The sequence below is a fragment of the Littorina saxatilis genome, linkage group LG10 (assembly GCF_037325665.1).
Source record: "Littorina saxatilis isolate snail1 linkage group LG10, US_GU_Lsax_2.0, whole genome shotgun sequence".
In the NCBI taxonomy this organism is placed as follows: domain Eukaryota; kingdom Metazoa; phylum Mollusca; class Gastropoda; order Littorinimorpha; family Littorinidae; genus Littorina; species Littorina saxatilis.
The window spans coordinates 3,788,587-3,815,098 of NC_090254.1; the positions used below are offsets into that span (position 1 = coordinate 3,788,587).

The window sequence follows — 26,512 nt, forward strand, 5'->3', positions numbered from 1 at the left end:
TGTCGATCCTTCACTGAAAAAGTCGGTCAACCATATCAACGAAATCATTAATGTGAGTGGCGTACCTACCTTCATGCCGACCTCAGGCACAGTGTAGTTGCTGTACTGGTCGATGATGCAATGGGCTCTGTTCTAGGAACGTTACATGCTGTACTGGGCCTTAACCTTCAAGTGTTACATGTTGCATGGTGTACCTTTCTTCATGCCGACCTCAGGCACCGTGTAGTTGCTGTACTGGTCGATGATGCACTGGGCTTTGTCCTAGCTTGAAGTGTTACATGTTGCATGGTGTACCTACCTTCATGCCGACCTCAGGCACCGTGTAGTTGCTGTACTGGTCGATGATGCACTGGGCTCTGTTCTTGAAGCGCTTGATGACTGTGTCGTCCCACCACTGAATCAGGTTGCCGTCCTTGTCAAACTGCCGACCTGTAGCACGGGAAACACGTCTGTCTTCACATTTGTGTATTGCCTCGGTCATGACTTGTTACTTGTTACGTGTTGCTTGTTGCTTGTTGCTTGTTGCTTGTTACGATTTGTTTCGTTTTTACATTTAGTCAAGTTTTGACTAAATGTTTTAACGTAGAGGGGGGAATCGAGACGAGGGTCGTGGTGTATGTGTGTGTGTGTGTCTGTCTGTCTGTGTGTGTGTGTAGAGCGATTCAGACCAAACTACTGGACCGATCTTTATGAAATTTGACATGAGAGTTCCTGGGATTGATATCCCCAAACTTTTTTTTCATTTTTTTGATAAATGTCTTTGATGACGTCATATCCGGCTTTTCGTGAAAGTTGAGACGGCACTGTCACGCTCTCATTTTTCAACCAAATTGGTTGAAATTTTGGTCAAGTAATCTTCGACAAAGCCCGGACTTCGGTATTGCATTTCAGCTTGGTGGCTTAAAAATTAATTAATGACTTTGGTCATTGAAAATCGGAAAATTGTAAAAAAAAAATGTTTTTATATAAAACGTTTCAAATTTACGTTCATCTTATTCTCCATCATTTGCTGATTCCAAAAATATATACATATGTTATATTTGGATTAAAAACAAGCTCTGAAAATTAAATATATAAAAATTATTATCAAAATAAAATTTTCGAAATCAATTTAAAAACACTTTCATCTTATTCCTTGTCGGTTCCTGATTCCAAAAACATATAGATATGATATGTTTGGATTAAAAACACGCTCAGAAAGTTAAAACGAAGAGAGGTACAGAAAAGCGTGCTATCCTTCTCAGCGCAAGTACTACCCCGCTCTTCTTGTCAATTTCACTGCCTTTGCCGTGCGCGGTGGACTGACGATGCTACGAGTATACGGTCTTGCTGCGTTGCATTGCGTTCAGTTTCATTCTGTGAGTTCGACAGCTACTTGACTAAATGTTGTATTTTCGCCTTACGCGACTTGTTGTTATTTTGAATACAATTCTGTTTAAATCAAACACGTCTTTGTTATTATCTTCAGAAAAGAATCTTACATTTTTTGGTCGCCTTTATAGACACATTTAAACACACACTCGCACGGACACACGCTCACGCACACAACCATATACACGCACTCACGCACACTCACACACACACACACAACAACAACAACTACAACAACAACACTTCAACAACAAAACTACAACAACAACTACCGAAACCACTATCACAACAACACTTCCCTCACCGGCAACCGAACCAATGTATAAACGAATAACATACATCACACATTCATAGAAGTGTCGAATAGCAGCAATTCACACTCGAACAATGATAGTGAAACAACTTACCTCTGTCGTCAAAGCCGTGTGTAATCTCGTGGCCAATGACCATTCCAATGCCGCCATAGTTCAGTGACCTGACAACAACAGAGTGAAGGAGATAATCAAGAGTTGACCATAAGTCAAGAGGAGAGTGAATGCGCACGTGAGCGAGTACACGTACATGTCGTAAAAACTAAGAGAGTGAATGTACACGTGAGCTAGTACACGTGAATATGGTAAGAGGAGAGAGAATGTACACGTGAGCTAGTACACGTGAATGTGGTAAGAGGAGAGAGAATGTACACGTCAGCTAGTACACGTGAATGTGGTAAGGAGAGAGAATGTACACGTGAGCTAGTACATGTGAATGTGGTAAGAGGAGAGAGAATGTACACGTGAGCTAGTACATGTGAATGTGGTAAGAGGAGAGAGAATGTACACGTGAGCTAGTACATGTGAATGTGGTAAGAGGAGAGAGAATGTACACGTGAGCTAGTACATGTGAATGTGGTAAGAGGAGAGAGAATGTACACGTGAATGTGGTAAGAGGAGAGAGAATGTACACGTGAGCTAGTACACGTGAATGTGGTAAGGAGAGAGAATGTACACGTCAGCTAGTACACGTGAATGTGGTAAGGAGAGAGAATGTACACGTGAGCTAGTACATGTGAATGTGGTAAGAGGAGAGAGAATGTACACGTGAGCTAGTACATGTGAATGTGGTAAGAGGAGAGAGAATGTACACGTGAATGTGGTAAGAGGAGAGAGAATGTACACGTGAGCTAGTACATGTGAATGTGGTAAGAGGAGAGAGAATAATCACGTGAGATAGTACATGTAAATGTGGTAAGAGGAGAGAGAATGTACACGTGAGCTAGTACACGTGAATGTGGTAAGAGGAGAGAGAATAATCACGTGAGATAGTACATGTAAATGTGGTAAGAGGAGAGAGAATGTACACGTGAGCTAGTACACGTGAATGTGGTAAGAGGAGAGAGAATGTACACGTGAGCTAGTACACGTGAATGTGGTAAGGAGAGAGAATGTACACGTGAGCTAGTACACGTGAATGTGGTAAGAGGAGAGAGAATAATCACGTGAGATAGTACACGTGAATGTGGTAAGAGGAGAGAGAATGTACACGTGAGCTAGTACACGTGAATGTGGTAAGAGGAGAGAGAATAATCACGTGAGATAGTACACGTGAATGTGGTAAGAGGAGAGAGAATGTACACGTGAGCTAGTACACGTGAATGTGGTAAGAGGAGAGAGAATGTACACGTGAGCTAGTACACGTGAATGTGGTAAGAGGAGAGAGAATGTACACGTGAGCTAGTACACGTGAATGTGGTAAGGAGAGAGAATGTACACGTGAGCTAGTACACGTGAATGTGGTAAGGAGAGAGAATGTACACGTGAGCTAGTACACGTGAATGTGGTAAGGAGAGAGAATGTACACGTGAGCTAGTACACGTGAATGTGGTAAGAGGAGAGAGAATGTACACGTGAGCTAGTACATGTGAATGTGGTAAGAGGAGAGAGAATGTACACGTGAATGTGGTAAGGAGAGAGAATGTACACGTGAGCTAGTACACGTGAATGTGGTAAGGAGAGTGAATGTACACGTGAGCTAGTACACGTGAATGTGGTAAGAGGAGAGAGAATCTACACGTGAATGTGCTGCTTAAACAAACATCTCACGCCCCACGCTTTTCTTCTTTGATCATGAACAATCATAGCGAGTTTCATTCATTCCTCCTCATTCGTCATCGTATCTCGATATTTTGGCGAGACAAGCCCAATATCATCGAGACGAAGAAGACAGCTTAGTCGGTTTCAGTCAAAATATTAGGCCCTGTCCTCACGCTGAAAATACACTGCAGCGACTCTGAGTCTTCCTGGAGTCATTTAAAGCCTATTGTTATTAAACAAAAGTCCCTTATTTGCCCATGGGGACTTTAAATGGCAAACAGACAGGAGGAAAACAGTCAGAGAGACGGAGTGACAGACAGACAGACAGACAGACAGACAGACAAACAGACAGACATACACACATACATACAGGCAGACAGACAGACAGACAGATAGATAGACAGACATATAATAAGGCAGACAAACAACAAATCAGGCAGGCAGACAGACGGGAGGAAAACAACCAGAGAGACGGAGTGACGGGGAGACAGACAGACAGACAGACATACACACATGCAGACAGACAGACAGACAGATAGATAGACAGACATATAATAAGGCAGACAAACAACAAATCAGGCAGGCAGACAGACGGGAGGAAAACAGCCAGAGAGACGGAGTGACGGGGAGACAGACAGACAGACAGACATACATACATACAGGCAGACAGACAGACAGACAGATAGATAGACAGACATATAATAAGGCAGACAAACAACAAATCAGGCAGGCAGACAGACGGGAGGAAAACAGTCAGAGAGACGGAGTGACGAGCAGACAGACAAACTGACATCTATATCTATATACGGCTTGTGTGTGTCTGTCTGTCACTTCGCGATGCACGGCCAAAGTTCTGTATGGATCTGCTTCAAATTTGGTGGGCATATTCAGGTACACCCCGGACACAATCTGGTCGATGAAAATTTTGAACACGTGCTCTCAGCGCGCAGCGCTGAACCGATTTTGGTTTTTATGGTTTTTCTGTACATCCATTCCCAGTAACTCTTCCTTATCTTCTCCAGTGTTTTGCGCGTTTATCTCCCTTCCTTCGTGTGGCGTCAATCGCGGACGCGAAGCCGGGTATTGGTGCGCCACTCACCCGGCTTCGGTACCCGGCGAAGCGGGTATTCATCTAGTACATACATACATACATACAGACAGACAGACAGACAGACAGACAGACAGACATATAATAAGGCAGACACACACAAAAAGCAGGCAGGCCACAGCCAGACGGAAAGATGGAGAGACGGAGTGACGAACGGATCGACCGACAGAAGCCGGAACAGGTGGACACATGCAGACAAGGATCGAGGCAGATGGGATGAACAGAAAGGGAGCGGAGAGACGGACAAACAGGCTATCCTGCAGATAACGAACTAACACACCTGGACACGCACTTAAGACGAGCAGGACCCTTACTCCGGCAGACACACCAAACCACACGCACGCACGCACGCGGCGCACACACATACACACGCACGCACGCGGCGCACACACATACACACGCACGCACGCGGCGCACACACATACACACGCACGCACGCGGCGCGCACACATATACACGCACGCACGCGGCGCGCACACATACACACACACGCACGTACGTATACGCACACACACACACACACACACACACACGCACGCACGCGGCGCGCACACATACACACACACGCACGTACGCACACACACACACACACACACACACACACACACCCTCTTAAATTTCTAACCTACATATTGCAATCACTAAAGTAGAACTTACTTGGGGTACTCTTTGCTGTAAAACGGGGGTTGCAAAATAGCAGCCGGAAACACTGAAAAAAGAAGAAATAGAGATTTACAGTTCCACACCTACAAATCGGTCTCCTCTATCATCAGTGAACGAGAACTTTTATATCATTGGTATACATTATGGGTGCATAACAGTACGCATTCAGCTCCTTTAAATTTTGTTGTGAAAAAGCAAATGGCACAAAGAAACTAAAACAAGTCGCGTAAGGCGAAAATACAATATTTAGTCAAGTAGCTGTCAAACTCACAGAACACGTGGAATTGACAAGAAGAGCGGGGTATTCGTTGCGCTGAGAAGGATAGCACGCTTTTCTGTACCTCTCTTTGTTTTAACTTTCTGAGCGTGTTTTTAATCCAAACATATCATATCTATATATTTTTGGAATCAGGAACCGACAAGGAATAAGATGAAAGTGTTTTTAAATTGATTTCGAAAAAAATTTGATAATAATTTTTATATATTTAATTTTCAGAGCTTGTTTTTAATCCGAATATAACATATTTATATGTTTTTGGAATCAGCAAATGATGGAGAATAAGATAAACGTAAATTTGGATCGTTTTATAAATTTTTATTTTTTTTTACAATTTTCAGATTTTTAATGACCAAAGTCATTAATTAATTTTTAAGCCACCAAGCTGAAATGCAATACCGAACCCCGGGCTTCGTTGAAGATTACTTGACCAAAATTTCAACCAATTTGGTTGAAAAATGAGGGCGTGACAGTGCCGCCTCAACTTTCACGAAAAGCCGGATATGACGTCATCAAAGACATTTATCAAAAAAATGAAAAAAACGTATGGGGATTTCATACCCAGGAACTCTCATGTCAAATTTCATAAAGATCGGTCCAGTAGTTTAGTCTGAATCGCTCTACACACACACACACACAGACACACAGACACACACACACACGCACATACACCACGACCCTCGTTTCGATTCCCCCTCGATGTTAAAATATTTAGTCAAAACTTGACTAAATATAAAAAACAGCAATGTGTGTGTTCGTGTGTGTGTGTGTGTGTGTGTGTGTGTGTGTGTGTGTGTGCGCGTGCGCGCGTGTGTGTTTGTGTGTGTGTGTGGGTGTGTGTTAGTGCGCGTGTGTTTGTGTGCGTGTGTGTCAAAGAGAGAGAGGGAGAGGGAGAGGGAGAGAGAGAGGGAGAGAGAAAGGGAGAGGGAGAGAGAGAGGGAGAGAGAGAGAGGGAGCGAGAGGGAGAGAGAGGGAGAGAGAGGGAGAGAGAGAGGGAGAGAGAGAGGGAGAGGGGGGGGGGTGAGGCCTGACAGATTGAGACAGAGATTACCAGACAGAGGGAGACAGAGACTACCAGACAGAGGGAGACATAGACTACCAGACAGAGGGAGACAGAGACTACCAGACAGAGGGAGACAGAGACTACCAGACAGAGGGAGACAGAGACTACCAGACAGAGGGAGACAGAGACTACCAGAAAGAGGGAGACAGAGACTACCAGAAAGAGGGAGACAGAGACTACCAGACAGAGGGAGACAGAGACTACCAGACAGAGGGAGACAGAGACTACCAGACAGAGGGAGACAGAGACTACCACTCAGACAGAGGGAGACAGAGACTACCAGACAGAGGGAGACAGAGACTACCAGACAGAGGGAGACAGAGACTACCAGACAGAGGGAGACAGAGACTACCAGACAGAGGGAGACAGAGACTACCAGACAGAGGGAGACAGAGACTACCAGACAGAGGGAGACAGAGACTACCAGACAGAGGGAGACAGAGACTACCAGACAGAGGGAGACAGAGACTACCAGACAGAGGGAGACAGAGACTACCAGAGAGAGGGAGACAGAGACTACCAGACAGAGGGAGACAGAGACTACCAGACAGAGGGAGACAGAGACTACCAGACAGAGGGAGACAGAGACTACCAGACAGGGGGAGACAGAGACTACCAGACAGAGGGAGACAGAGACTACCAGACAGAGGGAGACAGAGACTACAAGACAGAGGGAGACAGAGACTACCAGACAGAACCTTGAACTTTGAACTTTATTACAGGAAAGATAGCATTAGGTCCGTAGGACCTTTCTTACAGCTAGTCCTGATCTAAGCAAAATGGTTATAATCGAAATGGGAATACATAGGAACAAACTTTTTATTATGAAACGCAGACACACGCAATAATAGTAATATACAGAGGGAGACAGAGACTACCACTCAGACAGAGGGAGACAGAGACTACCAGACAGAGGAAGACAGAGACTACCAGAAAGAGGGAGACAGAGACTACCAGACAGAGGGAGACAGAGACTACCAGACAGAGGGAGACAGAGACTACCAGACAGAGGGAGACAGAGACTACCAGACAGAGGGAGACAGAGACTACCAGACAGAGGGAGACAGAGACTACCAGACAGAGGGAGACAGAGACTACCAGACAGAGGGAGACAGAGACTACCAGACAGAGGGAGACAGAGACTACCAGACAGAGGAAGACAGAGACTACCAGAAAGAGGGAGACAGAGACTACCAGACAGAGGGAGACAGAGACTACCAGACAGGGGGAGACAGAGACTACCAGACAGAGGGAGACAGAGACTACCAGACAGAGGGAGACAGAGACTACCAGAGAGAGGGAGACAGAGACTACCAGACAGAGGGAGACAGAGACTACCAGACAGAGGGAGACAGAGACTACCAGACAGAGGGAGACAGAGACTACCAGACAGAGGGAGACAGAGACTACCAGACAGAGGGAGACAGAGACTACCAGACAGAGGGAGACAGAGACTACCAGACAGAGGGAGACAGAGACTACCAGACAGGGGGAGACAGAGACTACCAGACAGAGGGAGACAGAGACTACCAGACAGGGGGAGACAGAGACTACCAGACAGAGGGAGACAGAGACTACCAGACAGGGGGAGACAGAGACTACCAGACAGAGGGAGACAGAGACTACCAGACAGGGGGAGACAGAGACTACCAGACAGAGGGAGACAGAGACTACCAGACAGAGGGAGACAGAGACTACCAGACAGGGGGAGACAGAGACTACCAGACAGAGGGAGACAGAGACTACCAGACAGGGGGAGACAGAGACTACCAGACAGAGGGAGACAGAGACTACCAGACAGGGGGAGACAGAGACTACCAGACAGAGGGAGACAGAGACTACCAGACAGGGGGAGACAGAGACTACCAGACAGAGGGAGACAGAGACTACCAGACAGAGGGAGACAGAGACTACCAGACAGGGGGAGACAGAGACTACCAGACAGAGGGAGACAGAGACTACCAGACAGGGGGAGACAGAGACTACCAGACAGAGGGAGACAGAGACTACCAGACAGAGGGAGACAGAGACTGCCAGACAGGGGGAGACAGAGACTACCAGACAGAGGGAGACAGAGACTACCAGACAGAGGGAGACAGAGACTACCAGACAGAGGGAGACAGAGACTACCAGACAGAGGGAGACAGAGACTACCAGACAGAGGGAGACAGAGACTACCAGACAGAGGGAGACAGAGACTACCAGACAGAGGGAGACAGAGACTACCAGACAGAGGGAGACAGAGACTACCAGACAGAGGGAGACAGAGACTACCAGACAGAGGGAGACAGAGACTACCAGACAGAGGGAGACAGAGACTACCAGACAGAGGGAGACAGAGACTACCAGACAGAGGGAGACAGAGACTACCAGACAGAGGGAGACAGAGACTACCAGACAGAGGGAGACAGAGACTACCAGACAGAGGGAGACAGAGACTACCAGACAGAGGGAGACAGAGACTACCAGACAGAGGGAGACTTTAGCAGTCATCAGAGACAAAACAACAAAGATTTTGTTAACAAGTTAACGTAAGTAACACAGAACCCCCCCTCACCCCACACACACAACGCCCAACAAAACAAACACAGACAAACTTTAAAACCCTAACAACACGGCAGCGCTGTCGTCGCACTTACTTATCTGATTCTTGGTGGAGCTGTAAAAAGCATTCACCACGGCGGGCGTAGTGGACCACCTGGAAAGAACAACAAAACAAGATGACCTCACATGTCCTTGTAACGAGAGAGCACACTCACTTGCTTGTGTTTTGGCGCATAACAGTCGACATAGTGTGTGTACTAGTAAAGAAAGCAAGAAAGAACGAAAAACAAAGATGATGTAAAGAAATGGTACATTAAGAGAGTGAGAGAGAGACAGAGACAGAGAGAACTCGAACTCGAAAACTTTATTACCGAGAGACAGAGACAGAGAGAGACAGAGAGAGACACAGAGAGAGAGAGAAACGGAGACAGAGAGACTGAGAGAAAGATAATTATAGAGAAAGAGAGAAAGATAGAGACTGAGATAGAGAATGAGAGAGAGAGAGACTAAGAGAGAGAGAGAGAGAGAGAGAGAGAGATAGAATGAGAGAGAGAGAGACTGAGATAGAGAATGGGAGAGAGAGAGACTAAGAGAGAGAGAGAGAGAGAGACTGAGAATAAGAGAGAGAGACTAAGAGAGAGAGAGAGAGACTGAGAATGAGAGAGAGAGACTAAGAGAGAGAGAGAGAGACTGAGAATGAGAGAGAGAGACTAAGAGAGAGAGAATGAGAGAGAGAGAATGAGAGAGACAGAATGAGAGAGAGAGAGAGATAGAGAGAGAGACAGTGAGAGAGAGAGAGAGAGAGAGAGAGAGAGAGAGAGAGAGAGACAGAGACAGAGAGACAGACAGAGACAGAGACAGAGAGAGCCTACCAGCCATGCACCATATTACTTGAAACACGTAAAGATAAATTTGAAGAAAAACAGTTCAACAATGGAAAGAAGGCAGCCGGTGTAACAACATCCTTTCAAACCAAAGCAAATCCTCATCGAAGAAAACGGTAACGACCTTTGCGACAACAATACAACACAGAGCGACGAGGGCGCAACACGGTTCTTTCTTTGTGCCATTGATGAAGGAATCAGGAAAAGTGCATCCAGTTTGCAAACAGATTGTGCCCGAAGGCACGGACCCGAACCCAGAAGCAAAATGGCCTAATTGGAAAAGCATCGGACGATCTAATCACTTGTAAGAGGGGCTCCAGGCTGGTTAGAGTAGTACGCTGCTTCCAGGGAGGCTCGACTAGCTTAATTGCACCTCTGTTCTTACTGGTCTTGTCGCTTCATCGCTATGCTGCAGTTTATACACAAAAAAGAGAATATAAAAAAAATATCTATATATATATACTAACAAAATAATATAGAATCATTTGACCATCGTGTCGGTAACAATAACTACTTCTGGACGTTGAACATAAAACCAGGACAAATACAACACATTCTACATACAAACTAGAGAAAAAATAATGTTGATCAAAAGACAAGCTGACTAAAAATCGAGAGCAGAAAATCAATTTTATTTTTTTAGTTTAAACTGGTGCGAATGGCAAATAAGGGACAGTTGAGAAGTGGGTTATAGGCACTGCTGCGCAGTTATGCCGCCAGTACGTGCAAATTAATGTATAAAGCATAACGCATCGATTGATGTGAGTAACACAATTCGGATGTCCTTCTTACTGCCCTGCTACATTGAAGTTCATATCTATGCGAGACAGCATCCATTCATCTTTCCTTGCCCAGAAGAATCCCCCGAGGGGGCGAAAAGTCGGCCTCATTAAAACTTTCGTGCATCTTTATTGAAAAATATAGCTATTCTGATGGACACGTGGGGGAATTCGGGGGCTGTGATTGGATGGTCTCTTCCGATCATCAAAGCATAATGCTACGGAAGTCGGCCATTTTTGCCAATATCCAAAAGTATATTGGCAATAACAAAGACGAATGGTTCCGGTTTACCCATCTGTACCACACGATGTTTCAGCATACACTGACAACTTGAAATTCTTCTCGGGAATGTTTTTCAGCTTTACAAATGTCGATAGCATACCCTTTTCTGCTAACTTCCCGATGAAACTGGACTAAACCAATTATGTTCTGTCCCTAAACACCACAGAATGCCCAAAGTCGAAAGATGTAGTAAAAACAGGAGAGTAAAACGGAACAGCCGTTTTTGTGTGCCTGTGTGAGCTCAGCCGTTGCCGACTGACACAAAATTTCGCATTCGGATTTTCTTATCTCGTAACTCCACACTAAATACCCCACTTCCCCTATGAAGTATTGATGTACAACCCATGGCACTAACATTCATGTAGTCGTTTATAACTGAGGTTGAAAAATTCGCTTCATGACGAGACAAGTATAAAATTAATGCCATTCACCCAAACTGAAAACTTAGCTGCCGTCTGCTCGCGTTGTACGGATTAGCTGTTCTCTTCTCCTCCCCTTGTTGTATCCTAGTTCTTCAGTTGTTTCTAGTTTTCCGTTGATGTTGTGTTTTGGTCTTCTTCATAAGTAATCTTGTTCAAAATTTAAAAAACTCTAACTTCTTTTTGTTGTATACGAATGAACTAATAAAAAGCTGTTTAACAGCTGTGTTGTCAAATCGAGTTTTCTTTTCCAAAGTCAGTGTGGCGCCTGCGCAAAACTAATGCGCATAAGAAACGGCGTCTGCTGTCAAAACCTGAGATCAACGCATCGACGCAAAAACTGTCATTTTGTAAGTTTGGAACAACAAATCAAGGTCAGAACAGCTATATAATCGCTATTGTCATCATTTTCACGAGTTTTCATTCACAAGCACCTGGGAAATAAATCTCATGTTCCTGTCAAGCCACAGGTTGACATTGTAAATAATTAGAAAATAAATTTGAGAAAAAATAAAGAAAAACTGGAATTGATGTACAGACATACACACGAACACACACAAAACAAAAATGTATTATTACAGGGAATAAAAATATAGGCTTGAGTGGGGTTTGAACCGGGGTCCTCTGAGTTGTGGGGTGGGCGTTGTTACCACTGGGCCAACGGGACATGTGGTTGTGTAACCTTATATTTTCATTCAGCTTTTTAAACCAGTGTTTCTAGAATGTTCTAGGACAGGAACTTGTCATTACCCAGATTTCTCTTTCTTCCTGCTTTTTCACTTTTTCTCTGGCTGTCTGAGAGGGAGGAGGTCTCCAGCAACTCTCTGTTCTCCTTGGAGGCATCTGTGAAGAAATTATTTTCTTCCCCATGCGGGCACTAATGTATTTCTTGTTTGAAATCGTAGTGAATTTCATTTCTAACTGTTGGGTGAAATTAACGGACAGAGAAGTTTGGGCTGAATTCTTGGACTTGCACAGGTGGACCCTGGTGTATGGGACTTGTGAGTATTTCTTTTCTCCTCAGATAGCCATGTTGTAGAATGAATGGATAGTTGTTTGTGTCATTGTCTTGAAATTATCACATTTCTCGTAGGGTTTGGTGAGATAGAGGTGTAGCATACTTCAATTGAGTTCTCTTGTTTGGAAATACCCTGATTTTAATATTTTGAGTTAGCAAGGTTTAGAGGGTGAAACATGGAGGTAACAATATTCAAATATGGCTGACTAGGAAGTCAGACCAAGAAGGAAATGACCTTCAGTAAGAAACATGTTCTCAGATGGTGAAATTAAAATCAAATGTTGGAAATTTGATTTATTGTGAACTTGTTTTGATTCATTATCTCCAATGAGGTCACGTGTGACATATTTGAATGGTTGTACCAAATTTTGGCTAATTTTTGTTGTGCAACTGGAAAACTTGTAAATATTTCATAAGAATTGGATTTTTTGGTCTTTGGCAAAATTTTCATATAAATTTTAAGCAACTTCCAGGCTTTTGAACTGTTGTAAACTTAGGGTTAGGGCATTATGTTTTCATTGGTGAATGTGATGTTTACGGAACTTTATGTTAAGCGGAATTTGTATTACTGTATGGGGTTTCGGTATAACCTATGTTCAGGCATCTGCAGTGCTGTTGCCAAATTGATGTTGAGGGACGGTGGGCCAACACAGAGCTAGACGTGGGCCAACTCTGAGCGAGACGTGGGCCAACTACACGATTACGGGGGCGTCGCCAGATGGGGTTTGCGCCACCAACCATGGCTCAGATGTTCTGGACTTGACGTGAATGAACTACAGACCGATAAGTAAAACATACCAAGTTGGCAATGGACTCTAAAGACTTTTAAGTGTTTGACAACAGTCCGTATAGTGATCCGAACCAGCCAGTTGGATCATAAAGAGTTCTAGACCTCTCTCCGGAAGACAGAATAGCTACTTCGTACTTTTTGAGCACTGAACTTCGATGTCATAATTTTTTTTTTGTTGTTGTTGAAGATGTGACTATTTACAAGACATTTTTGAACTTTGGTCGGCCTAATTAGATGATGGCGTCATCTTAGGTTGGGGTCAAAATTTTGTTTTGAGTTTTGGATTTTTGGGAATTGTCATATTATTTTTGAGGGCAAATTGTTTTCCTGTGCTCAATGTGAATCAAGAACCATATTTGGGGCTATTTTTGAGGAAGGGTGAAAGTCTTCTTCCTGGGTTTTGATCTCATCATCTGAGCATCAATAGGAAACCCCAGCTAGATAGGGGAAAAGTCAACTGTATTGCGTTTTGGTTTTAGTATTAGGCTATTGTTTTTTCCAAACTATACGTTTTGTTTTCTTGTGTTTCAGATCGTCTTTTTTGTATTCTATATTTGTGGAAGGTAACGGTGGTGAATGTGTAGTGACGTCCTGTTTGTTTGTCTGAACGTAATAAATTTCTTGTTTATCTTTTAAAACACTGTGTTAGAAGATACATCTTTTTAGTACTGGGCGAATGACTGAGTGATTGCGTGCGTGCATCGAAATCGACCAATATAAATCCAGTCTATCACTTTAAACAAAAAGAATCCCAGGACCAGTGGCTGCGATCGATTGGGATCCCAGTTTTTGACCCTGACAGTTCCCCAGGCAATAAATCGAGGTGGTGAATGGGTTTGAGCTTTCAGGTGAAACGTGGATTGTCAAAGTAAAAGCCAATCAGGCTGATTGTTTGATGTGTGGAACCATCGCGGCTTTGGATTTGTGTTTCCGAGGACAACGATTGTAAGCATTCACTCTCAAAGACCCAATCAATGTTGATAATTACCGCGGCGACTCATGGTCAATTTGCAACTTATCTCCGTAATCGCAAAATCCACAACGAAAAGTCATGAACACTTAAAAAGAAAAGAAATATGCTCAACACTTACTGAACTCACACGTAAGATCGCAGCTCTGTACATTTTCAGACTGGAAGAAAAGCGTCAACAAGCTACGTTTGACGTCACATACAAGGTTGACGTGTTATCTCGAGCTACTGTGACGATGCTTTGTGGCCTGGAGTTGGATTCTAAAAATTCGTCTCCCTGTGGGTTATTGTGCATTTTGTTGCACAACCAAAATGATGACAAAAACGATGTTTGGTGGCTTGTCGTCAGACCAGCATATTGTTGTAGGTCCTCGGGGAGCATATCGCCTTTTGTCTCATATTTATCAACCGCGGCCTTCGGCCTTGGTCGATAAAGATGAAACAAAAGACGATATGGTCCCCTTGGACCAACAAAAAAGCTGGTATGTCAACAAGCCACCAAACATCTTATATTGTATTTTCAGGGTAGCAATAGGGTCCGATATTTAGACTCGAACAAGTATAATACGACATTATACTTGTCTCGTCTAAATATCGGACCCTATTGCTACGCTGAAAACACAATAGCTGTTACTCTTGAGGAGGTTGTTTTTAAATATTCTAAAATGTATATGAAAAAGCTGAATTTTCACAGGTGTCAATAGTAAAATATATTCAGTTGAAAAAGTAATGTTTATTATATGTGCCAGTCCATTGTTTGAACGTATAAATTAATGAAAATCCTTCAACGGATCAGGTTAAAACAACTTGATTGTAAAAAAAAGGTAAAAAAATTACAGATAAGTGTACAAGCATATTGACAAGAATTCGTTTATAACCGGAGAAACAGGGTCACATATTCAATAAAACGTGAATATAAATTCATTGTTCTAAAGCCCTTCCCCAGCCCCCTCCTCTCATCTTCACCCCTACCCATACCCCCATCCCCAGAGAACAGTGGAACCCCTATTGTAAGACTCTCCCATTTAAGTCTCCTCCCCTTGCTGTCTCAGGTTGTCAGTTTGTTTGTTTGTTTGTTTGTTTGTTTGTTTGCTTAACGCCCAGCCGACCACGAAGGGCCATATCAGGGCGGTGCTGCTTTGACATATAACGTGCGCCACACACAAGACAGAAGTCGCGGCACAGGCTTCATGTCTCACCCAGTCACATTATTCTGACACCGGACCAACCAGTCCTAGCACTAACCCCATAATGCCAGACGCCAGGCGGAGCAGCCACTAGATTGCCAATTTTAAAGTCTTAGGTATGACCCGGCCGGGGTTCGAACCCACGACCTCCCGATCACGGGGCGGACGCCTTACCACTGATTGATTGATTGATTGTCAGTTAATAATTTCTCAAAATGTACCTCTATTTTTAATGCCTCCCTCCCTTTTACGACCTCATTTTCCAAGAATGTTGGAGGGCTTAAAACGGGGGTTCAACTGTGAGATGATAAGACAGAGAACGAACGCTTTGTCGACATACCAACAAAAAAAATAGGAAAGAAAGAAAAAAAGAAACAAAGACAGACAACAACAACAACAAAGAAAGTAAGACAGAAAGAGAATAACAGGAAAGGTAAAAGAAAGTAAGACAGAAAGAGAATAACAGGAAAGGTAAAAGAAAGTAAGACAGAAAGAGAATAACAGGAAAGGTAAAAGAAAGTAAGACAGAAAGAGAATAACAGGAAAGGTAAAAGAAAGTAAGACAGAAAGAGAATAACAGGAAAGGTAAAAGAAAGAAAGACAGAAAGAGAATAACAGGAAAGGTAAAAGAAAGTAAGACAGAAAGAGAATAACAGGAAAGGTAAAAGAAAGAAAGACAGAAAGAGAATAACAGGAAAGGTAAAAGAAAGTAAGACAGAAAGAGAATAACAGGAAAGGTAAAAGAAAGTAAGACAGAAAGAGAATAACAGGAAAGGTAAAAGAAAGAAAGACAGAAAGAGAATAACAGGAAAGGTAAAAGAAAGTAAGACAGAAAGAGAATAACAGGAAAGGTAAAAGAAAGAAAGACAGAAAGAGAATAACAGGAAAGGTAAAAGAAAGAAAGACAGAAAGAGAATAACAGGAAAGGTAAAAGAAAGTAAGACAGAAAGAGAATAACAGGAAAGGTAAAAGAAAGTAAGACAGAAAGAGAATAACAGGAAAGGTAAAAGAAAGAAAGACAGAAAGAGAATAACAGGAAAGGTAAAAGAAAGTAAGACAGAAAGAGAATAACAGGAAAGGTAAAAGAAAGTAAGACAGAAAGAGAATAACAGGAAAGGTAAAAGAAAGTAAGACAGAAAGAGAATAACAGGAAAGGTAAAAGAAAGTAAGACAGAAAGAGAATAACAGGAAAGGTAAAAGAAAGTAAGACAGAAAGAGAATAACAGGAAAGGTAAAAGAAAGAAAAAAGAAACAAATACAGAAAAGAAAAAAAGACAGAAAGACTAAAAATAAAAATAAGAAAGAAAGTGGAAAAATAGGACAGATAAAAAAGACATCATTTTTGTTGAATCCAAACTGACTTTGTCCGGTCCACCGGGTCCCTGAGAATCTTGAGTGTCCCGATGGCGATGTGTCTGATGTTGGCGAGCACGTTCTCAAAGTACTGGTCCTTGGAAAACGACACCTGCAGGAAATAATCACGTAAAGAGAGAGCTTCTTTAAATGGTTTGAGCCCGACGTTGACTTTGCAAAATAAAATAAAAAGAATGGTACAAAATTGGAACGTTTATCATTGACGAAACAAAATGAGTTTGGAACGTTTATCATTGACGAAACAAAATGAGTTTGGAACGTTTATCATTGACGAAACAAAATGAGTGTGGAACGTTTATCATTGACGAAACAAAATGAGTGTGGAACGTTTATCATTGACGAAACAAAATGAGTGTGGAACGTTTATCATTGACGAAACAAAATGAGTGTGGAACGTTTATCATTGACGAAACAAAATGAGTGTGGAACGTTTATCATTGACGAAACAAAATGAGTGTGGAACGTTTATCATTGACGAAACAAAATGAGTGTGGAACGTTTATCATTGACGAAACAAAATGAGTGTGGAACGTTTATCATTGACGAAACAAAATGGGTGTGGAACGTTTATCATTGACGAAACAAAATGAGTGTGGAACGTTTATCATTGACGAAACAAAATGAGTGTGGAACGTTTATCATTGACGAAACAAAATGAGTGTGGAACGTTTATCATTGACGAAACAAAATGAGTGTGGAACGTTTATCATTGACGAAACAAAATGAGTGTGGAACGTTTATCATTGACGAAACACAATGAGTGTGGAACGTTTATCATTGACGAAACAAAATGAGTGTGGAACGTTTATCATTGACGAAACAAAATGAGTGTGGAACGTTAGCAGTCCATCTGTTTGTGGATGTTTGACTTTGCAAAGACTTTGGGATTTTTTTGTTATTGCAAATTCAATTGCCACGCGAACCTCGTGAAGTAGACTTTGCCCATTTATTATCTGTCTTGTCTTTGGCAAACAAAACATAATAATAATAATAATAATAAATAACTTTTCTATAGCGCGAGTCGCATCAATTGGCTCCAGGCGCTTTACAAATTCATTATAGAATAAACTAGCACAAATCAACAAGCATACAAAGCAGCTACAATAGTGCGGAATAACTTCCAGTGGAATAGTTGCTTTTTACATTTAGTCAAGCTCTGACTAAATGTTTTAACATAGAGGGGAAATCGAGACAAGGAAAAACAAGGGAAAGCAACTCATCCACAAGCCATACAAACTTGACAGAGTTATTTCCAAACATCGTCTATTCTGTCTATTAGTATTTCTACAGAAAAGCAAGGAACAACTAGCGAGAGCAACTCTTCCACAAGCCATACAAACTTGACAGAGTTATTTCCAAACATCGTCTATTCTGTCTATTAGTATTTCTACAGAAAAGCAAGGAACAACTAGCGAGAGCAACTCTTCCATAAGCCATACAAACTTGACAGAGTTATTTCCAAACATCGTCTATTCTGTCTATTAGTATTTCTACAGAAAAGCAAGGAACAACTAGCGAAAGCATCTCTTCCACAAGCCATACAAACTTGACAGAGTTATTTCCAAACATCGTCTATTCTGTCTATTAGTATTTCTACAGAAAAGCAAGGAACAACTAGCGAAAGCAAATCTTCCACACGCATCGTCTATTCTGTCTGTGCTGATACTCACATCAGCATACTCCGCGTTGAGGGCAGTGTCATTGAGGATACTGTCAGCGTAGCCAATCTTCTCCGCTATCGCTTCCGCCTGAAAACAGACACATTTGACACGTCACTTTACGCATAAACCTTAAACACAGAAGGCAGGGCTGTGGTGCACGAACCGAAAGTGGGTGCCACCCAAAGGGGAGAGAACAAACCGCGGGATCTGATTCGTTGAAATCACAACAAAATTGATCTAAATTTCAGCCAATCCAATACCACGGCTGGCTCCCGACCGGCTGGTAACTTTGTCGTGCACCTCACGCCCTGGGCGCCAATTTCAAATCTCAGAAACGACATGAGCAACGAGAGTAAATGAGAGTCATGCGGAACCAGTCTCCTGGCACCTCAGACAATGTGGACTGGGTGGCCGAGTGGTAACGCACTTGCGCTCGGAAGCGAGAGGTTGCGAGTTCGACTCTGGGTCAGGGCGTTAGCAATTTTCTCCCCCCTTTCCTAACCTAGGTGGTGGGTTCAAGTGCTAGTCTTTCGGATGAGACGAAAAACCGAGGTCCCTTCGTGTACACTACATTGGGGTGTGCACGTTAAAGATCCCACGATTGACAAAAGGGTCTTTCCTGGCAAAATTGTATGGGCATAGATAAAAATGTCCACCAAAATACCCGTGTGACTTGGAATAATAGGCCGTGAAAAGTAGGATATGCGCCGAAATGGCTGCGATCTGCTGGCCGATGTGAATGCGTGATGTATTGTGTAAAATAAATTCCATCTCACACGGCATAAATAAATCCCTGCGTCTTGAATATGTGCGCGATATAAATTGCATACACAATTTAAAAAATTAAATAAATCCCTGCGCTTAGAACTGTACCCACGGAATACGCGCGATATAAGCCTCATATTGATTGATTGATTGATTGATTGATTGATTGATTGAAATGAACAAGCGACACTCTCCCCTAAAGTTTATTCATGCCTTCAACATTACACAAGGGATCGTACATTTTATGGAACTGCTTAAAATTGAAACGCGTAAATCTTAGAATTTCAGTGACATGTTCGTTCTTTCAGAAATTATAGCGAATGCTTCTAGTTATGCGATGCTCATAATATGTGACCCTCCACCACGAAATGAGTCGCATGTCACCTCGCGCGGTTCTGCGCTAGACTTGATATAAGTCCGGAGAGTGTCTGGTAACAGTGTGAGGGTCACCTTAGTCACAGGCTTATAACTCAAACAGTTTTTGCTCTTTTCTAAAACGGGTTTCACCACTGGATAGAGCATAAAATACTCTTTAGGAAAATGTAAAAATATGAAAATCATGCAAAGGTGACATCCGACTCATGCCGTGGTGGAGGGTCACATATTTGCCTGACAAGGGTCCTACCTATTCTAATCAGTGACGTATTATTCATCAAAAATATATTACACCCCCACTCAATGTTTACAGCACACATGCACACAGTTCAGAGTTTGTCCAGTCGAATATTCTTGTAGAAAAGTAGAGAACTAACAACTTGTTTTGGAAGTCGAATTCACGACATCTCAAAAGACTGCAATGAATGCACAGAATCGAAAAAAAGTAAACATATAAAAATATGAAAAACATTTTGCTTGCTGGCATTGTGGAAGGAGAAAAGCCAAGAAGTGAAGCTAATTATATATACGTGCTTATCTTTGCATCATTATTATTTTTCTGTTGTGTATCTTGTTCACCCACGTACAAAATCTAAAGATTGAGGTTCAAGTGTATGTTACGTTTTGTCAATTAAACTTTCCCAAATTACTTACCATGCTTGCTTAAAGCCATATGTACTCGATGACTATACACGCTAATTGCTTTACCAACAGCTGGAGACAGACTAAATTAAGTTCCCTGCAAAATATTGTGGTCTAGGACCCCTTAAATGTTGAGATATTTGAATTTTCATTTTGATCTGGATCGTCCTATTTATAGATTTGGCCACACATGTAACGTTGATGCAAGGGAGAGAACACCGCGGCTTTGTTGACATCCTCACTTTTTCAGAGGCTAGAACAAGCTGTAATGCATGTATTATGGTCCGCGCATGGTGACGTATCGTCATTATATGGTCTTATGGTGCGTTTGACATCGATTGTGGGCAAACTACACTTTGTAAACACGGGAGTGCGTTAGTATACCCATTTATGCATAGCGTCCTTTTTACATTTTGTCAAGTTTTGACTAAATGTTTTAACATAAAGGGGGAATAGAGACGAGGGTCGTGGTGTATGTATGTATGTGTGTGTGTGTGTGTGTGTGTGTGTGTGTGTGTGTGTGTGTGTGTGTGTGTGTGTGTGTGTGTGTGTGTGTGTGTGTGTGTGTGTGTGTTTGTGTGTAGAGCGATTCAGGGTAAACTACTGGACCGATCTTCATGAAACTGTACATGAGAGTTCCTGGGAATAATATCCCCAGACGTTTTTTTTCCTCAGTTTTTTTATGAATGTCTTTGATGACGTCATATCCGTCTTTTGGTAAAAGTTGAGGCGGCACTGTCACACCCTCATTATTTAATGAAATTGATTGAAATGTTGGCCAAGCAATCTTCGACGAAGGCCGACAAACCCAAAATAATACGTCCTTCCCTTTCTCTTCCCCCACGATCAGTAACTCGTTGAATCAGGGTAAGGTAACCCTACCTTTCCATAAGCGACAATTCGTGTGTGTTCATCCATCCAGTCGGCCTCCTCCAGTAGCTCGTAAAAGGCTTCCCTGATGTTGTGGATCATTTCCAGGGCCTGCACACACACAAACACACATACGCACGCACGTACACACGCACGCATGCACAAACAACCATCGTGAGTTACTCGATTTTCCCAAGCACATTGCGAAACATTAACATATCTTGGATTAAGTTTTCTGCAGTCAGGGTACGAGTATGTTAATTGCCGGTCAATCAAGAGTATGCGCTGCAAATCATTTCTAGTGTGCACTGGATAGCAAAGTGCAAGAATCTGTCGAGATTACGCTGGGAAGCAAATAGACGATGTTCAGAAACATCTCTTTGTCTTTATTATATACGATGTCATGAATACAATTTCACTTTTTTTCTTAAAATGCAAAATGTATACTGTCACATCCGCTATTATGACTATCCGAATAATGTAGTGTATGATCGGTCAACTTGATATCAAGTCCAACGTTAGCTTGAGTTTGAGCATCATATACTTTGCTTCTGACTATTGTGGCTTGATTCAATGGATTCAGTGTTAACACTAAACGTAAAGAAACATCCTTAGCACACATATGTTTGCTTATCGTCTTGACTTGTTTTGATTTCTTGCGATAATGGAACCTTTCTATGAACACAGGTGCTTTCTATGAAGATGCTTAACCAATCTGTGAAAAAAATCCAATTTCACAATCTTTGTGGACGTCCTAAAGGTTTGCATGTTAACAAGCACAACAACTCATCATTCAATATTCTAAAATGAAGAGAGAGAGAGAGAGAGAGAGAGAGAGAGAGAGAGAGAGAGAGAGAGAGAGAGAGAGAGAGAGAGAGAGAGAGAGAGAGAGAGAAAGAGATAGGGGGAGAGAAAGGACGATACAACAAGAAGAGCAAACGCTCGATCGAGTCACTTTCGCAGTTCTGAATATTATATGAGGCATCAGATGGACAGGAAGAAATTGCTATTCACAACACAATGAGTCACGTTCACATAAAATTTGAGCCCGGTCACTTTTATAGTTTCCGAGAAAAGCCCAACGTTAAGTTGTGTGTTGCCGAACAGAAAAGGCTAGTTATCTCCCTTGTTTTTCTGATAACGTTCGTAAAAGGCTACAGATGTAAATACTTTGATGTAAAGAATAATCCTACAAAGTTTCAATCACATCCGATGAACTTTGTCAAAGATATAAAATGTCTAATTTTTCCTTTGACGCTGACCTGTGACCTTGAAAAAGGTCAAAGGTCAACGAAACCATCATTAAAGTGTAGAGGTCATTGGAGGTCACGACTAAACAAAATATGAGCCCGATCGCTTTGATAGTTTCCGAGAAAAGTCCAACGTTAAGGTGGTGTCTACGGACGGCCGGCCGGCCGGACGGCCGGCCGGCCGGACGGCCGGCCGGACAGACTAACACTGACCGATTACATAGAGTCACTTTTTCACAAGTGACTCAAAAAGGCACAAGGATACAGAGACAGAGACGGACAGAGACAGGGACGGACAGACAGACAGACACATACGGAAGCAGAGATAGGGGTAAATAAGATAAAGAAAGAAACACATGGGACAAGCAGGACAGTAGGTGGCGCCACAACCTGACGCTATTATCAGAGGTGTGTAATATGATACAACGATCTTTCTGGATGACTATAAAATGATCTCTAAAGTGGCTAGGACGATATATAGCAACATCAAAATCCCATCATTCTTGTCGAGTTTCAAGGTGCGAAGTGATTTCGTAAGACATGTAATGATTGTCTAATGATATTCTCTGTCTCTAGCTGTGTCTCTCTGTCTGCATGTATTTCCCTCTCTCTTTCTGCCTCTGTGTGTGTCTCTCTCTTACTCCTATCACACACACACACACACACCACACACACACACACACACACACACACATACACACACACACACACACATACACACACACACACACACACACACACACACACACACACACACACACACACACACACACACACACACACACACACACGCGCACACATACATACACCACGACCCTCATCTCTATTCCCCCTTTATGTTAAAACATTTAGTCAAAACTTGACAAAATGTAAACAAGTCGCGTAAGGCGAAAATACAATATTTAGTCAAGTAGCTGTCGAACTCACAGAATGAAACTGAACGCAATGCCATTTTTCAGCAAGACCGTATACTCGTAGCATCGTCAGTCCACCGCTAATGGCAAAGGCAGTGAAATTGACAAGAAGAGCGGGGTAGTAGTTGCGCTAAGAAGGATAGCACGCTTTTTTGTACCTCTCTTTGTTTTAACTTTCTGAGCGTGTTTTTAATCCAAACATATCATATCTATATGTTTTTGGAATCAGGAACCGACAAGGAATAAGATGAAAGTGTTTTTAAATTGATTTGGACAATTTAATTTTGATAATAATTTTTCTATATTTAATTTTCAGAGCTTGTTTTTAATCCGAATATAACATATTTTTATATGTTTTTGGAATCAGCAAATGATGGAGAATAAGATAAACGTAAATTTGGATCGTTTTATAAATGTTTATTTTTTTTTTACAATTTTCAGATTTTTAATGACCAAAATCATTAATTAATTTTTAAGCCACCAAGCTGAAATGCAATACCGAAGTCCGGGCTTCGTCGAAGATTACTTGACCAAAATTTCAACCAATTTGGTTGAAAAATGAGGGCGTGACAGTGCCGCCTCAACTTTCACGAAACGCCGGATATGACGTCATCAAAGACATTTATCAAAAAAATGAAAAAAACGTTCGGGAATTTCATACCCAGGAACTCTCATGTCAAATTTCATAAAGATCGGTCCAGTAGTTTAGTCTGAATCGCTCTACACACACACACAGACACACACACACACGCACACACGCACATACACCACGACCCTCGTTTCGATTCCCCCTCGATGTTAAAATATTTAGTCAAAACTTGACTAAATATAAAAAGGACGCTATGCATAAATGGGTTTAAAAGCAAGCATGGTAAGTACAATCATCGTGAGTTATTCTATTTCTTCAACCACCTTGCGAAACCTTAAAATGTCATGCATCGAGTTTGGTGCAGTCAGGGTACGTTGCCGGTAATGTAGGTGCGCCCCAGCTTTACGAAAGGCAGTGAAGATGCGGGGTGATTAACTGTTTTTCACTCACTTTATCAGCTCACCAATCTCCATAACAGCTTCAAAGATTTCTGGCCAGCGTAATCCTCTTGGTACACCCTACCCATTTCTCCAGTTTAAATACCTCATTTTATCACACTTACCTCTTCAGACGTTCCCGGCCAGACTCTTTCTTTCTATAGTACAAACTTGCACTGGATCAATCTAGTTGTGTGTGTGTGTGTGTGTGTGTGTGTGTGTGTGTGTGTGTGTGTGTGTGTGTGTGTGTGTGTGTTTGTGTGTTTGTGTGTGTGTTTGTGTGTGTACGTGTTTGTCTGTCTGTGTGTTTGTGTGTGTGTTTGTGTGTATGTGTCTGTTTGTCTGTGTGTGTTTGTTTGTGTGTGTGTGTGTGTGTCTGTGTGTCTGTTTGTCTGTGTGTGCGCGTGAATGTGTGTGTGTGCATCGCCGTGAACTCTGACGAGAAGGTGTGATTAATAAGTGTTCGTTATCATTATTATCATTATTAGTTTCTTTTTCTATTTCTTTCTTTAAAAAGACCCACCAGTATCACCATTGGTATAGATTGGAGCAGTCCTTCAGTCATTTTCTACCACTGCGGTGTGCGTCACGGCTATTCACCCTCCCACCCTCTCTCCTCCTAACTCCCATTTTATTCCTTCTTCTTTTGATCTCCTCATCCGTTCTTTTGAAGCACACGCCATCATCATCGTAAAACCAGTTTCTACAAATCCCCCGGATTATCTCCTTGTCCGTCCCTTCCTGCATGCTGTCTCCGGCTCTCTCTCTCGTTCTCGTTTTCATTTCCGTACTTTCCCCTACTTCCTCGTATCTTCTTCACTGAGTCAGGGTTTAAGCTGATCTTGCAACTCTCCAAGGAACACGAGGAAAATATATTATCATTTCTGCGGTTAAAAAAACACAACCTTCTTATCAATACCGCGGGTTTATGTTATAATATCAGACGTTCCCAAAAATGTCATCACAGTAGTGTTACCTTTCTATAACTCACAAAAGTCCAATACCTTTTTTCCCACGAAAGAGGTTGTCAGCTTACCATGCAATAGGTCGAACATCTTAGTAACACTTACTTTTTATTCTGTGGTGGAATATCAGTCATGTTTTTACACCCCCGGTATAGGGGTGTGTATAGGATTCGGTCGATGTGTTTGTTTGTGTGTTTGTGTTCGCATATAGATCTCAAGAATGAACGGACCGATCGTCACCAAACTTGGTGAACAGGTTCTATACATTCCTGAGACGGTCCTTACAAAAATTGGGACCAGTCAAACACACGGTTAGGGAGTTATTGGTGGATTAAGATTCTACAAGGACTTATAGAGGGACATATTAATGGTCAAAGGGAAATAACCTTCTCAGTTGGTGGCAGTGAGAATGGTAAGGACGGGGGTGTTTTTCCTACCTCGGAGGAATTTCTTGTTATTGTACTTAACGAATGTTCATGTCGATCGCTGGCCCCCTCCCCCCTCTCTCACCTGTTAAGATGTATTCTATTAGTTTAAGTTATCATTGCTTCTCGGAACCTCTCCCTTCTATCAAACTTCATTTAGTTCTTTGACAGAAAAACAATCGTCTTCCTCTGGAGTAACAGAAACTCGCTTCCGTGTAAGTGAAAACCATTGTTATATCAATATACTTGGGCGTCTGAAACACGAACTTAGTGGCCATTATTTACCCCTACCCTCGTGCCCCCCTCGCTTCCGTGTAAGTGAAAACTTAGTGGCCATTATTTACCCCTACCCTCGTGCCCCCCTCGCTTCCGTGTAAGTGAAAACCATTGTTATATCAATATACTTGGGCCCCTCCCTCCTTCTACATGGAAGGCCGACATCTTAATTATTACTCCGTAAATTGAAGTGTACCACTTTTAAAAACTTTTTTTTTAAACCAGTTGTGAACACTGTGTGAGATACTATATAATTCTACCAGCGAGAGTGACACATATATATGGTAATCACAAAATACCGTTTGCAATTTGTGAAATTATTTTTAGTAGAATTTATATAGTATCTCACACAGTGTTCACAACTGGTTACAAAAAGTGTGTTCGTTAGTGGAACGCTTCAGTTTCGAGTGTAGACTATTGCGCCCGTCTATCCTCGACACAAAAGCTTTCTTTCGGTACTGTCTTACCCGGAAACCATGATTATTAAGAAGAGTACTAGGGATGGGATTCGAACCCAAAACATTCTACGCGTAAGGCCGAC

The 26,512-nt window shown here is 42.3% G+C and overlaps 1 protein-coding gene across 1 annotated transcript in view; it reads right to left on the bottom strand.

Moving 5' to 3' along the window:
* Nucleotides 1-26,512, bottom strand: part of LOC138977981 (neprilysin-1-like) — a 138,315-nt gene that overhangs the window by 11,680 nt on the left and 100,123 nt on the right. Inside the window, exons 13-19 of the mRNA XM_070350591.1 lie at nucleotides 21,128-21,226; nucleotides 18,473-18,550; nucleotides 16,790-16,893; nucleotides 9,194-9,252; nucleotides 5,209-5,260; nucleotides 1,779-1,846; nucleotides 299-429 (exon numbers count right to left, since the gene is read on the bottom strand). Coding sequence (XP_070206692.1) covers nucleotides 299-429; nucleotides 1,779-1,846; nucleotides 5,209-5,260; nucleotides 9,194-9,252; nucleotides 16,790-16,893; nucleotides 18,473-18,550; nucleotides 21,128-21,226 — 591 coding nt within the window. The remainder of the gene's footprint in view (nucleotides 1-298; nucleotides 430-1,778; nucleotides 1,847-5,208; nucleotides 5,261-9,193; nucleotides 9,253-16,789; nucleotides 16,894-18,472; nucleotides 18,551-21,127; nucleotides 21,227-26,512) is intronic.